The sequence below is a fragment of the Drosophila yakuba genome, chromosome 3L (genome assembly GCF_016746365.2).
Source record: "Drosophila yakuba strain Tai18E2 chromosome 3L, Prin_Dyak_Tai18E2_2.1, whole genome shotgun sequence".
NCBI classification, from domain to species: Eukaryota; Metazoa; Arthropoda; class Insecta; order Diptera; family Drosophilidae; genus Drosophila; species Drosophila yakuba.
In genome coordinates this window covers 16,624,973-16,637,883 of record NC_052529.2, presented here as the reverse complement: position 1 = coordinate 16,637,883, position 12,911 = coordinate 16,624,973, and the positions used below count along the sequence as shown (strand labels likewise).

At 45.0% G+C, this 12,911-nt stretch overlaps 4 protein-coding genes across 4 annotated transcripts; 1 reads left to right on the top strand and 3 right to left on the bottom strand.

Annotated features, from left to right (window-relative positions):
• Positions 1-1,941: 1,941 nt before the first annotated feature.
• LOC6534314 (serine protease 1) lies at positions 1,942-2,859 on the bottom strand. The gene is made up of 2 exons (XM_002094958.3): positions 2,618-2,859; positions 1,942-2,546 (listed from the first exon to the last, which is right to left on the bottom strand). Exons 1-2 carry the CDS (start codon positions 2,842-2,844, stop codon positions 1,991-1,993), a joined length of 783 nt encoding a protein of 260 aa, XP_002094994.3. The 5' UTR covers positions 2,845-2,859; the 3' UTR covers positions 1,942-1,990.
• A 3,755-nt stretch (positions 2,860-6,614) lies between these two features.
• On the bottom strand, positions 6,615-7,532 carry LOC6534313 (serine protease 1). The gene is made up of 2 exons (XM_002094957.3): positions 7,291-7,532; positions 6,615-7,219 (listed from the first exon to the last, which is right to left on the bottom strand). Exons 1-2 carry the CDS (start codon positions 7,515-7,517, stop codon positions 6,664-6,666), a joined length of 783 nt encoding a protein of 260 aa, XP_002094993.1. The 5' UTR covers positions 7,518-7,532; the 3' UTR covers positions 6,615-6,663.
• A 1,646-nt stretch (positions 7,533-9,178) lies between these two features.
• LOC6534312 (brachyurin) lies at positions 9,179-10,788 on the bottom strand. Its single transcript, XM_002094956.4, has 3 exons — positions 9,966-10,788; positions 9,646-9,908; positions 9,179-9,563 (listed from the first exon to the last, which is right to left on the bottom strand). The coding sequence occupies exons 1-3, from the start codon at positions 10,202-10,204 to the stop codon at positions 9,250-9,252; spliced, it is 816 nt and encodes a 271-aa protein (XP_002094992.1). The 5' UTR covers positions 10,205-10,788; the 3' UTR covers positions 9,179-9,249.
• Positions 10,789-10,882: 94 nt separating this feature from the next.
• On the top strand, positions 10,883-11,831 carry LOC6534311 (brachyurin). The gene has a single exon (XM_002094955.4). The coding sequence runs from the start codon at positions 10,901-10,903 to the stop codon at positions 11,711-11,713; it is 813 nt and encodes a 270-aa protein (XP_002094991.1). The 5' UTR covers positions 10,883-10,900; the 3' UTR covers positions 11,714-11,831.
• The last annotated feature ends 1,080 nt before the right edge of the window (positions 11,832-12,911 follow it).

Here is a 12,911-nt window from a genome sequence, read left to right as displayed (position 1 = left end):
AACCGGCCATTCCGAGAAATCGTCTTAACGCTTTTAAAGACCTTGGGTCCGTTCGAACTACCCCTTTACCCACAATATGGCCTAAATATTTAACACTTTTCATTGCAAATTTGCTCTTCTCCACGTTTAATGTCAAACCAGCAGCTCTTATGTGACTAGAAACGGTGCTCAAAGCCCTAAAGTGACCCCCAAAGCTGTCTGAGAAGATCAGGAGATCATCCAGATACACAAAAACCTAATTTCTATGTTCAGCCGGTATAACTTTTTCCATCATTGTTTGCGACGCATTCATTAAACCGTAAGGCATCACCTTGTACTGATATAATGGCTTGCCAGGAATCGTGAATGCGGTTTTGTCGCGCGACTGCGGATCTAAGGTAGACGACTCAAGAAAGCATCTATTTGTGACAAAGGATACGCTTCTTTTTTTCTTACAGCGTTCAGCTTTCTGCTGTCGAGACACAGTCGCACTTTCACTGGTTTCTGCACCAAAACTACAGGAGAAGACCAAGGGTTAACTTCCTCAAAGAGTAACTTCTTAACAGCTGGCGAAACAGGAAAATGTCTCTGTTTTACGGGCTTGGCTTCCCCAACATCTATAAAATGGGAAAGCGCGAAAGAAGGAAATTGATCAATAACTGCCAGCAACTGGGCTGGTTGGATGTCAGACAAGACATGCGCGTCACTGGTCAATTCTTCAATACTCATTTCCGGGGGCAAGAGTCCGAACACGGTCCCAAAATCAATGCCCAAATATAAATGCTGGCTTAGAGAAGGAATAATATATAAATCTATATCCTGTATCGTTTCCTCGTACTGAACAGGCGTTTTAAATCGGCCTACACTTTTTGCCTTTGGCCATCGGCCGTATTTACAGTGGTTGCCACCCTCTTAAATGGCTTCCTCTGTCTAATAATTTCCTTGGCCAATCTTCCGCCCACTGCACCCATGGACGCACCAGTATCTAAAAGGCCGAGTACAGCTCTATCTAATATACGAACTTCAGCATACGGGCGTTTATCCTGGCTTTTATGTCTGATTGCCTCAATGGTTTTCGCTGCTCGCCAAAAGTTCCTAATTCTTTGTATGTTCCGAGAGTATATTATATCTAAATTAATCGTTATATCCGGTATTATTTTATTCTTTAAAATCTAAGGCCAAAAGATCGGCGGATTGCCGTCAGTGTCTACACCTAATTCCTCAAATTGCTTTTTCAATTGACATTTTGGTTTGCTGGCTTTTCTCGTTTTCACGTTTTTTTGACACTTGTGGCAGGATGGTTTGTAGGAGTTTGGTGCTCCAGAACCATAGCAAAATTTTTTTCTTTTCTGCTCACAATCCGATGTCCCTCTTTCCTACAGTTCCAGCACGCCACTGCAAAAGCATCTACCTCGGCTAATTGATCGGCATCAGAAAACTCCGCCGCGTCATCCGACAAATACTCCTGCACTAGCTCGGATAACTGCTTTCGAAAAGGAGCTGGCTTTTGGTATCCATAAGTACGCTTAACGTCCTCTAAGAAACCCTCTCTGCGCCGGGAACCTCTAGACAGTCCGTTATCTGCACAATGGCATCACAGAAACAGTCAAAGCTAATTGCTAATTGACTCTCTTAGTTCCATGTCCGTGCGCGTATCGCGAAACTGCTTGCGTAAAGCTTCTGTCAGCAAATCCCACCGCGAACTATCACATACTTTGTGAAAACGCCAGAAGCCCGTCAAAGAAAATGAATACCAATAAACAAGGTTAATGTTAACTAATTCAGATCTTCTGTTGTTTTTAAATTTCTGCAGAAGAGCATATATACTTTATACTTGCTGAAAATTCGAAAATTTTTAATTTTGGTTGTTGGATAAATATTATTTGAGTAAGAACCCTACCACGAAACCCTACCCTTTACGAAATATTAATTGAACCCTTTTAATAAGACAGCTACAGGGGATTTATATGTTCGCTGTTATTTTATTAATGCAAAAATCAAATTGTTAAATTTAGATGCCGGTGTGCTCCTTGATCCAGTCCAGATAACTGGTCACGCGGGTGAAGACGGCGGGGTACTCCTTCTCGCAGCCAGCAGCGGAACCGAAAGAGGTAAGACCGACTTGGACCTTGTCGGAGGCCAGCACCAGGGGGCCACCGGAGTCGCCGTTGCAGGTGGACACGGCAGCGGGAGTGGACACACAGATGTTGGTGTCGCGGATGGTGGAGTAGTAGGTGCGCTTGCACTCGCTGTTGGAGATAACCTTCATGTGGGCGTACTGGAGGTGGGCGGCTACGGCGCTGGCGGAGTCGGAAGTGCGGCCCCATCCGGAGGCGATAACCTCATCACCATCGTAGGAGGCGTAGTGGGACTCGTGCTTGGGCAGCTCAACGTTGTGAATGGCGCTGCTGTAGTCAACGTGGGGAATGCGGATCAAGGAGATGTCGTTCCTAAGGGTGCGGCTGTTCCAGTCGGCGTGAATGATGATGTCGCTCTTGGTCACATGGTGCTTGACCTTGGGGCTGGAGCGGACGGTGCTGCCCAGGTAAACCTCGACGGAGTCAACGCTGAAGGGAATAGTTGACAGTTATGGTTAGTTAGTTAGCTAGGATGTGTGTACAAGTCATTAGCAGCTTACCCGTCAGTGCAGTGAGCGGCAGTCAGAACCCACTCGTTTCCGATGAGGGAGCCACCGCACCAGGCCGAGGAGGAGCCGATCTTCAGGGAGAGTCCCACCTGGTAGGGGAACTGGTCGGTGCGGGCATTCTCGCCGTTGGTGATGCGACCACCGGGTCCGTCCAGGGAGCGCAAGGCCGATCCGGAGGCGTAGGCCAAGGCCAAAGCGAAGACAATGAGAACTTTCATGTTGGGGCTACCTATAGAAAGTATGTCCCACTCGGACTCATCCCTCTGCTTTTATACCCGCGACGGCCCAATCAAGTGACGTCTCCATCATACTATCACTATCTGATCTTAGGGCACCTGTTCAAGTGGCATATTCTCCTTGTCTATCAAAGTACGCCGTTCGAGCGATATGGGAGCTGATCTGCGCTTCGCATCGCTCGTGGTTGTTGAAACTTCTCCGATATGGGGCCATGAATCGTCAAAATTGGTTGCAGCCCGAAGATAGTATAACAGGAAAACAATGGGAAAATTTGGGGATTTTTTCAGAGGCCTGTATAATCCATCGTAAAAAAACCAAAGATAAGAATACGCGAGATCTTTTATAGCTAATTGAATATAAAATATAAGGAAATCAGTTACGATAGTAGACTCCTATGAACACTGTAGTGTTCATAACGTAGTGACGAAACGCACCAAGAAACTGTGCAAAGGCGACTACAATATGCTATATACGCGGAGGAATTAAAATGTGCCGTGTTTGTCTGGTTATACCAAGTCTTACAAGTGGGTCTGTGCTTAGCATCAATAAAAAGAATATTAGTAGATTCTTGTTAAAACTACGCATCGCTTCTGTTCAAAAATATTCCCAAAATGTTGGTGCTAAATAGCTTGATATAAGAAACCTTAGTTTTACCTATTTGATTAAGAACCGCTTGCTTAACAAACAAATTTAAATTCCCTATTTAAAAATGCACGCTTAAAAATTAATAGGCAACAAAAATAAGTAACTCCTCTCTCTATTTTGTAAAAACAATGGAACCATTTAAATTATGCAGAAGAATAGAGGAAATGAAGTGCTGGCCAAATGTCATGTAATAGGGTGATGTTCCTAAGCTAGATCTAAGGGGACGGCAAATGCTGCTTAGCTGCTCATCCCAATCCTTTTGATCGCTACGCAGCGATGACGGTACGATTTACCCGCTGGACAATCTTATGCTCCAGTAAAAGCTTCTGAAATGCTTCTGATTAAAATTGAGACCCATTATCTGAGATAATGGTTTCTGGGACACCGAAAGTACGAAATAGTTCTTGCTGCATATATTTAACTACCACATCAGCTGTCAACTTTTTCACAGCCTTTCGGAAAACGAATTTGGGTCTGGGCCAATAATAATACCTCCTTAACCTCTCCTACGTTTTATGCACACCTCATGTGAAGCTAAAGGATCATCGTGAGCCCTTTTAAGAGCTCCGGGCACTAGGCCCCTAGGAATCCATAATTTCCAACAAAATCTATGCATCGGGTCTCCTGTTAAATGCTCTGTCTTCCCGTAGAGAAATCCATCAGCTACTTTTAAGTCCGGAAGACTGCTAGCGTTGGCTTTAACTTTCTCCACAAGGTCCTTATATTCCGGATCGCTAAAGTGTTCAGACTCCAAATCAACTAACAACCCATGACTTGCATCTAAAGCCGCAACCTCTTCCCCGTTAACCCGTAATAAAGCATCAGGGACTACATTGAGCTTGCCGCTTCTATGCTCAATTTTAAAATTGAAACCTTGAAGTTTCAACGCCCACCGAGCAAGCCTCGAACTCAAATCGGTCTGCGACCTCAGCTACTTGAGCGACGCATGGTCGGTGATAACTGTAAAATCATGGCCTTTGCGCCTTGTTTAGCTTCTTTGAGCCAAACGCTATTGGACACTCTTCGCCTTTCAGATTTCTGCACTGACACTCCTCCCACTCCGGAGTTGCTGGCATCGCAGTGAATGTAAAATGGCTGGCTGAAATTTGGCCTACGAAGAATTGGGGCAGAACAAAGCATCTCCTTTAATTTCGCAAACGCTTCTTCTCCTTCCGGAGACATCGCAAATTTTTGCCTGGGCCTTAAAAAATCTGTCAAGGGTGCCGATACGTCTGCAAAATTGCTAATAAATTTTCGGTACCAACCGGCCATTCCGAGAAATCGTCTTAACGCTTTTAAAGACCTTGGGTCCGTTCGAACTACCCCTTTACCCACAATATGGCCTAAATATTTAACACTTTTCATTGCAAATTTGCTCTTCTCCACGTTTAATGTCAAACCAGCAGCTCTTATGTGACTAGAAACGGTGCTCAAAGCCCTAAAGTGACCCCCAAAGCTGTCTGAGAAGATCAGGAGATCATCCAGATACACAAAAACCTAATTTCTATGTTCAGCCGGTATAACTTTTTCCATCATTGTTTGCGACGCATTCATTAAACCGTAAGGCATCACCTTGTACTGATATAATGGCTTGCCAGGAATCGTGAATGCGGTTTTGTCGCGCGACTGCGGATCTAAGGTAGACGACTCAAGAAAGCATCTATTTGTGACAAAGGATACGCTTCTTTTTTTCTTACAGCGTTCAGCTTTCTGCTGTCGAGACACAGTCGCACTTTCACTGGTTTCTGCACCAAAACTACAGGAGAAGACCAAGGGTTAACTTCCTCAAAGAGTAACTTCTTAACAGCTGGCGAAACAGGAAAATGTCTCTGTTTTACGGGCTTGGCTTCCCCAACATCTATAAAATGGGAAAGCGCGAAAGAAGGAAATTGATCAATAACTGCCAGCAAATTGGCTGGTTGGATGTCAGACAAGACATGCGCGTCACTGGTCAATTCTTCAATACTCATTTCCGGGGGCAAGAGTCCGAACACGGTCCCAAAATCAATGCCCAAATATAAATGCTGGCTTAGAAAAGGAATAATATATAAATCTATCTCTTGTGTCGTTTCCTCGTACTGAACCGGCGTTTTAAATCGGCCTACACTTGTTGCCTTTGGCCATCGGCCGTATTTACAGTGGTTGCCACCCTCTTAAATGGCTTCCTCTGTCTAATAATTTCCTTGGCCAATCTTCCGCCCACTGCACTCATGGACGCACCAGTATCTAAAAGGCCGAGTACAGCTCTATCTAATATACGAACTGCAGTATACGGGCGTTTATCCTGGCTTTTATGTCTCAATGGTTTTCTCTGCTCGCCAAAAGTTCCTAATTCTTTGTATGTTCCGAGAGTATATTTTAAATAAATTAATCGTTATATCCGGTATTATTTTATTCTTTAAAATCTAAGGCCAAAAGATCGGCGGATTGCCGTCAGTGTCTACACCTAATTCCTCAAATTGCTTTTTCAATTGACATTTTGGTTTGCTGGCTTTTCTCGTTTTCACGTTTTTTTGACACTTGTGGCAGGATGGTTTGTAGGAGTTTGGTGCTCCAGAACCATAGCAAAATTTTTTTCTTTTCTGCTCACAATCCGATGTCCCTCTTTCCTACAGTTCCAGCACGCCACTGCAAAAGCATCTACCTCGGCTAATTGATCGGCATCAGAAAACTCCGCCGCGTCATCCGACAAATACTCCTGCACTAGCTCGGATAACTGCTTTCGAAAAGGAGCTGGCTTTTGGTATCCATAAGTACGCTTAACGTCCTCTAAGAAACCCTCTCTGCGCCGGGAACCTCTAGACAGTCCGTTATCTGCACAATGGCATCATAGAAACAGTCAAAGCTCTCTCTCTCTTTCTGCTTCCGGTGCCTAATTGACTCTCTTAGATCCACGTCCGTGCGCGTATCGCGAAACTGCGTGCGTAAAGCTTCTGCTTGTTTTTAAATTTCTGCAGAAGACCATATATACTTTATACTTGCTGAAAATTCGAAAATTTTTAATTTTGGTTGTTGGATAAATATTATTTGAGTAAGAACCCTACCCCGAAACCCTACCCTTTACGAAATATTAATTGAACCCTTTTAATAAGACAGCTACAGGGGATTTATATGTTCGCTGTTATTTTATTAATGCAAAAATCAAATTGTTAAATTTAGATGCCGGTGTGCTCCTTGATCCAGTCCAGATAACTGGTCACGCGGGTGAAGACGGCGGGGTACTCCTTCTCGCAGCCAGCAGCGGAACCGAAAGAGGTAAGACCGACTTGGACCTTGTCGGAGGCCAGCACCAGGGGGCCACCGGAGTCGCCGTTGCAGGTGGACACGGCAGCGGGAGTGGACACACAGATGTTGGTGTCGCGGATGGTGGAGTAGTAGGTGCGCTTGCACTCGCTGTTGGAGATAACCTTCATGTGGGCGTACTGGAGGTGGGCGGCTACGGCGCTGGTGGAGTCGGAAGTGCGGCCCCATCCGGAGGCGATAACCTCATCACCATCGTAGGATGCGTAGTGGGACTCGTGCTTGGGAAGCTCAACGTTGTGAATGGCGCTGCTGTAGTCCACGTGGGGAATGCGGATCAAGGAGATGTCGTTCCTAAGGGTGCGGCTGTTCCAGTCGGCGTGAATGATGATGTCGCTCTTGGTCACATGGTGCTTGACCTTGGGGCTGGAGCGGACGGTGCTGCCCAGGTAAACCTCGACGGAGTCAACGCTGAAGGGAATAGTTGACAGTTATGGTTAGTTAGTTAGCTAGGATGTGTGTACAAGTCATTAGCAGCTTACCCGTCAGTGCAGTGAGCGGCAGTCAGAACCCACTCGTTTCCGATGAGGGAGCCACCGCACCAGGCCGACGAGGAGCCGATCTTCAGGGAGAGTCCCACCTGGTAGGGGAACTGGTCGGTGCGGGCATTCTCGCCGTTGGTGATGCGACCACCGGGTCCGTCCAGGGAGCGCAAGGCTGATCCGGAGGCGTAGGCCAAAGCCAAAGCGAAGACAATGAGAACTTTCATGTTGGAGCTACCTATAGAAAGTATGTCCCACTCGGACTCATCCCCCTGCTTTTATACCCGCGACGGCCCAATCAAGTGACGTCTCCATCATACTATCACTATCTGATCTTAGGGCACCTGTTCAAGTGGCATATTCTCCTTGTCTATCAAAGTACGCCGTTCGAGCGATATGGGAGCTGATCTGCGCTTCGCATCGCTCGTGGTTGTTGAAACTTCTCCGATATGGGGCCATGAATCGTCAAAATTGGTTGCAGCCCGAAGATAGTATAACAGGAAAACAATGGGAAAATTTGGGGATTTTTTCAGAGGCCTGTATAATCCATCGTAAAAAAACCAAAGATAAGAATACGCGAGATCTTTTATAGCTAATTGAATATAAAATATAAGGAAATCAGTTACGATAGTAGACTCCTATGAACACTGTAGTGTTCATAACGTAGTGACGAAACGCACCAAGAAACTGTGCAAAGGCGACTACAATATGCTATATACGCGGAGGAATTAAGTTCTGCTGTGTTTGTCTGGTCATACCAAGTCTTACAAGTGGGTCTGTGCTTAGCATCAACAAAAAGAATATTAGTAGATTCTTGTTAAAACTACGCATCGCTTCGGTTCAAAAATATTCCCAAAATGTTGGTGTTAAATAGCTTGATATAAGAAACCTTAGTTTTACCTATTTGATTAAGAACCGCTTGCTTAATAAACAAATTTAAATTCCCTATTTAAACATGCACGCTTAAAAATTAATAGGCAACAAAAATAAGTAACTCCTCTCTCTATTTTGTAAAAACAATGGAACCATTTAAATTATGCAGAAGAATATCTGAAACATCAGCTATTCGACATTTAAATTAGTTAGAAATTTGTATTATTTAGAAAAAAGCTAAATGGCTTTCTCTTATAGCTCTTAGAACTGCCGAAGTTAATTAAATTATTTTAAATCATTTTAACAAGTGTTTGCATAGTTATACCCGTTACTTGTAGAGTAAAAGGGTATACTAGATTCGTTCAAATGTATGTAACAGGAAGAAGGAAGCGTTTCCGACCATATAATTTATATATGTATATTCTTGATCAGGATCAATAGCCGAGTCGATCTGGCCATGTCCGTCTGTCCGTCCGTATGAACGTCGTGATCTCAGGAACTATAAAAGCTAAAAAGTTGAGATTAGGCATACAGACTCCTGCGACATACCCGCAGCGCAAGTTTGTCGATTCATGTTGCCACGCCCACTCTGACGCCACTCTGACGCCCATAAACCGCCCAAAACTGCCACGCCCACACTTTTGAAGAAGGTTTTGATATTTTTATATTAGTCTTGTAAATTTCTATCGATTTGCCCAAAAACATTTTGCCACGCCCACTACAACGCCCACAAACCACCAAAAACTGTCAGTGTGGAAGACTCTCCTTCGCACTTCCACTAGCTGATTAATGGGTATCGGATAGTCGGGAAACTCGACTATAGCGTTCTCTCTTTTTTTTATGTTGACCAATTATTTGGTTTTTGAAAAGCCACCAAAAAGTATGCTGCACCACGTAAATCAATCTTATCATAGGCACAAGAAGATAACCCCACTCCATAAAACGAACTGCGTCACTTTCAGAAGTGCTATTCGCGGTACGCCCACCCCTTCGAAATGAAATCAATAGTCGCCACTAAAATGCTCAACATTTAATTTAATTGCAGTGCCCAGCACTGTTTGATCAGCCATCGAGGCTCCTCCATTCCTACGAATAGAGAACTCCGCTCACCTCGCCTATCCAGTCCAAATAGGCGGTGACGCGTGTGAAAACCGATGGGTATCCATTAGTGCAGCCCGACTTTTTGCCATAGGAAGTAACGCCGATCAGAACATCCGTATTTTGCGTAGGATCGTTGTAGACCAGAGGTCCTCCAGAGTCCCCGGTGCAGGTGGACTTCCCTCCCGTGGTGTCCATGCAGATGTTGGTGGGTTTTATGTTCGCGTAGGAGTATGCACAGTCTTCGTTGGACTCCACAAAGCGGGACACATAGCGCAGGGTATCGGATATTGCAGAAGATTCTGTGTGTGGAGATTAGTATAAAGTATAGTTAATTCCAAAGTCCAAGCAATTTAGATGGTCATTTTAAGAGTCAGTTCCTACCGTCATTCATGCGGCCCCAACCGGAAGCGATGGCCGGAACATAATCGTAGCTGTTTCGGCTCGCTGAGATTCCAGGCAACCGGATGGGTCTTATGGAATCGCAGAGCAGGGCGTCCTCGGGTAACCGTACCAGGGCAATGTCGTTCTCCAAGGTTTGGGAATTCCAATCAGGGTGCAGCTGCACATCGGGATTACTCGCTCGAATGAGCTGGCGAGGGGCAAGTCGCAGCACTCCACCCAAGTAGTAGGTGATGGCAACCGCCCTGAATTGATCAAGTTATCAGCTTAGTTATAGACTAAATTCCCCATGGAATACTCACTTTTCAACGCAGTGTGCTGCCGTTAGCAGATATCTCTCGGAGATCAGACTAGCGCCACACCAGCAGAACATGTCGTTGGGCTCCTCAATGCTCAGTCCCACTTGATGGGGAAACTGATTGGCACGGGCCAACTCCCCGCCAGCGATTCGGCCACCGATGCCATGACCCAGATCCAGGCCAGAGATCGACCTTCGCTGCACTAAGATTAGCAGAACAACTGAAATCGTACTGAGTTGCATGCTTTGCAGAGTCAACTATTCGCACCACTGACGCAGTCCATCCACCTGAATGGGGATTTATGGCCCCTCAATTGGTTAATCTCTAAAGTAATGCCTGATTATGAGTTATCACTTCGGACTCATCAGAACGCCACTTGATTACCGAAATACTTTTGAGTACATATGTTTTGCTTTCATTAATCACGGCTCCCCGATAGGAGCACTCATTCAAAAAACTTTTTAAGGCGGTACTTACTCTTAAATTGAAATAAAAGCTTACTTTAAGGGAACTACAACTCAAAAGTATGTTACACATTATTGGCCAACTAAAAAACGGGTGTTGCACCTACAGGAGATAGCGATATCAGTGAAGACCCATCAATCGCATATTCTAAGTACTGATATCAAGGCAATCGAGAACAGGGAATTAGTTAGTAATTACGTGACCCCATGTGCTAAGATTTAAAGTTTAATGCACTACTTAGACTGAAAATGAATAACCATCTCACGTGCGTACGCTTTTAGTTTGCCGTGATTCATTGGGTGGATCCCAATTCAAGTGAACTGTTTTTTGTGCGATCTTGGTATAGTAATCCCACTGGTCTAGGGTGCTTGATGTTTAAGAGGTCCTTATCACTGATAACCAGCTGACAGCTTAGCCCGTTCCTATATAACCATGAAGCAGACGCGCTGCTTCAGTTATTTTGAACCTAGAAAATGATGAAACTTTTGGTCTGTGTCCTGCTGCTAGGATCCTGTGCGGCAAATCCCCTCCTATCCGATGTGGAGCCCTATATTACCAATGGAGAGCTGGCGGAGGTGGGGCAGTTTCCCTACCAGGCCGGCCTGAACGTCTCCTTCGGGAACTGGAGCACCTGGTGCGGCGGCACCTTGGTTTCGCATTACTGGATAATCACTGCCGCACACTGCATGGATGGGGCGGAGTCCGTAACGGTCTATTTGGGGGCCATAAATATTCACGATGAGTCCGAGGAGGGTCAGCAGAGGATCGAGGTGCAGAAGTCGGGCATTATAGTGCACTCGAACTTTATAGCCAGCACGGTGGTCAACGACATCTCGCTCATTCGATTGCCCACCTTTGTGCGCTTCACTGATCGCATCCGGGCCGCCACTTTGCCGCGTCGCTTGAACGGCCAGTTTCCCACGTACGAGTCCGTCCGGGCCTTCGCCTCCGGCTGGGGACGGGAAAGCGATGCCTCCGAAACGGTCTCCCCCGTGCTGAGGTACGTGGAGATGCCCATAATGCCCCACGCTCTGTGCCGCATGTACTGGAGTGGAGCTGTGTCGGAGAAGATGATCTGCATGAGTACCACCAGCGGCAAGTCCACCTGCCACGGCGACTCCGGCGGTCCGCTGGTCTACAAGCAGGGCAACTCCAGCTACCTGATCGGATCCACCTCTTTTGGAACTTCCATGGGCTGTCAAGTGGGCTTTCCGGCCGTGTTCACCCGCATCAGCAGCTACTTGGACTGGATCCTTAACCACATCATCGCCCATCCTACCGCCTAAGCTGTAGACTGAACTGTTATCCGTAAGAAACAGAGATTCACATAGATCGCAATGATTCAAAGCAACTTAAGAGTGATAAAATATATTATGACTTCATTAAAGTGCTTTTGGTTAGAAATTCTGTCCCTGGAGATAATACTTTCTATTGCTAATTAGGATCAAAGTCCTTTTAGAGATGAGAAATTTAGAAAATGATCAACAGTTTAGAAATAGGAAAACGTATTATATATATATAGTATTTATAAATAAATAAAATTGAACCTAAAATCAGTCTCAATGAATATTTGAACTATATTCTTAAATCTAAAGTTCGCCTCAGGAAGTCGAACAAAAAGTTCCTCCAAAGTCCGCAAAGAAAAGACGTATCATTTAATTTTCCTGATTTTTTTGTGGTTTATTTTTTGCGTTTTTATAGTTTTTTGTTTAGAATTTTTGCCTGGTTTTGAAGATTTTTATTCGTGCCCTCGAGGGGGCGTGCAAGTGACGAGTGAGTCCATATTCGAACGCACAACCAAACAATCCCAATGAAACCCGACACTTGCCCGCCTCCCGAGCGGCGGGTTTTCCATTTGCTTTCCAAGTATGTACAAAAACTTAAGTTAGGAGGGGCGAGGGGTGTGGCTGTGGGTGGGGATGGGCGCGGGGTGGAGTGGGTGTGGGTGTGGTATAAGGGGTCAAGAATAAGTATGTAAAGGGGAATCTAAATCTTAGATGCAAATTACGCATTCGTTCGATCGATTACAAAAACGAGTTTCTCGGCTTTCACGGTTTCCCCCAAGTTAAAGTATACGTTTCTCGACCGTGTGGGTGTGTGTATGGATGTGTGGTGTGTGTTTAGAGCTATATATGCTTGCAGCTTAATGCAGTAGTAGAGAATTCGAATACGAATATACGAGTACGAATAGTTTTGAAAAACGCGCAACGTTCGCTTAACCTTGCCTTAGTCGAAAATTACATAAAATTTCATTTCATTCTCATTTTCGGCCCGAATATATAGAACTTGCTTAGATTTCTATATGCCTAACTTTTGTTTTTCTTCGTTTAGCCTTCTGTTAGTTTTTCGTTCGTTTAGCTTAGTTTGCTTGCAACGTTTTCGCTTGCATTTACATAATTTTAAAACTTTTTTGTTTTCTTGCACAACAATGTTTGTTTAATCCAAAATGTAGTTTTGGGTTTCTTTTTTGTTTGCATATTTCGT

Coding starts and splice junctions, on each gene's coding strand:
- LOC6534314 (XM_002094958.3), bottom strand. CDS start 2,844: ATGAAAGTTCTCATTGTCTTCGCTTTGGCCTTGGCCTACGCCTCCGGA. Junction 2,547..2,617: donor GCCGCTCACTGCACTGACGG/GTAAGCTGCTAA, acceptor TATTCCCTTCAG/CGTTGACTCCGTCGAGGTTT.
- LOC6534312 (XM_002094956.4), bottom strand. CDS start 10,204: ATGCAACTCAGTACGATTTCAGTTGTTCTGCTAATCTTAGTGCAGCGA. Junction 9,909..9,965: donor GCAGCACACTGCGTTGAAAA/GTGAGTATTCCA, acceptor TGATCAATTCAG/GGCGGTTGCCATCACCTACT. Junction 9,564..9,645: donor TTGGGGCCGCATGAATGACG/GTAGGAACTGAC, acceptor CTCCACACACAG/AATCTTCTGCAATATCCGAT.
- LOC6534313 (XM_002094957.3), bottom strand. CDS start 7,517: ATGAAAGTTCTCATTGTCTTCGCTTTGGCTTTGGCCTACGCCTCCGGA. Junction 7,220..7,290: donor GCCGCTCACTGCACTGACGG/GTAAGCTGCTAA, acceptor TATTCCCTTCAG/CGTTGACTCCGTCGAGGTTT.
- LOC6534311 (XM_002094955.4), top strand. CDS start 10,901: ATGATGAAACTTTTGGTCTGTGTCCTGCTGCTAGGATCCTGTGCGGCA.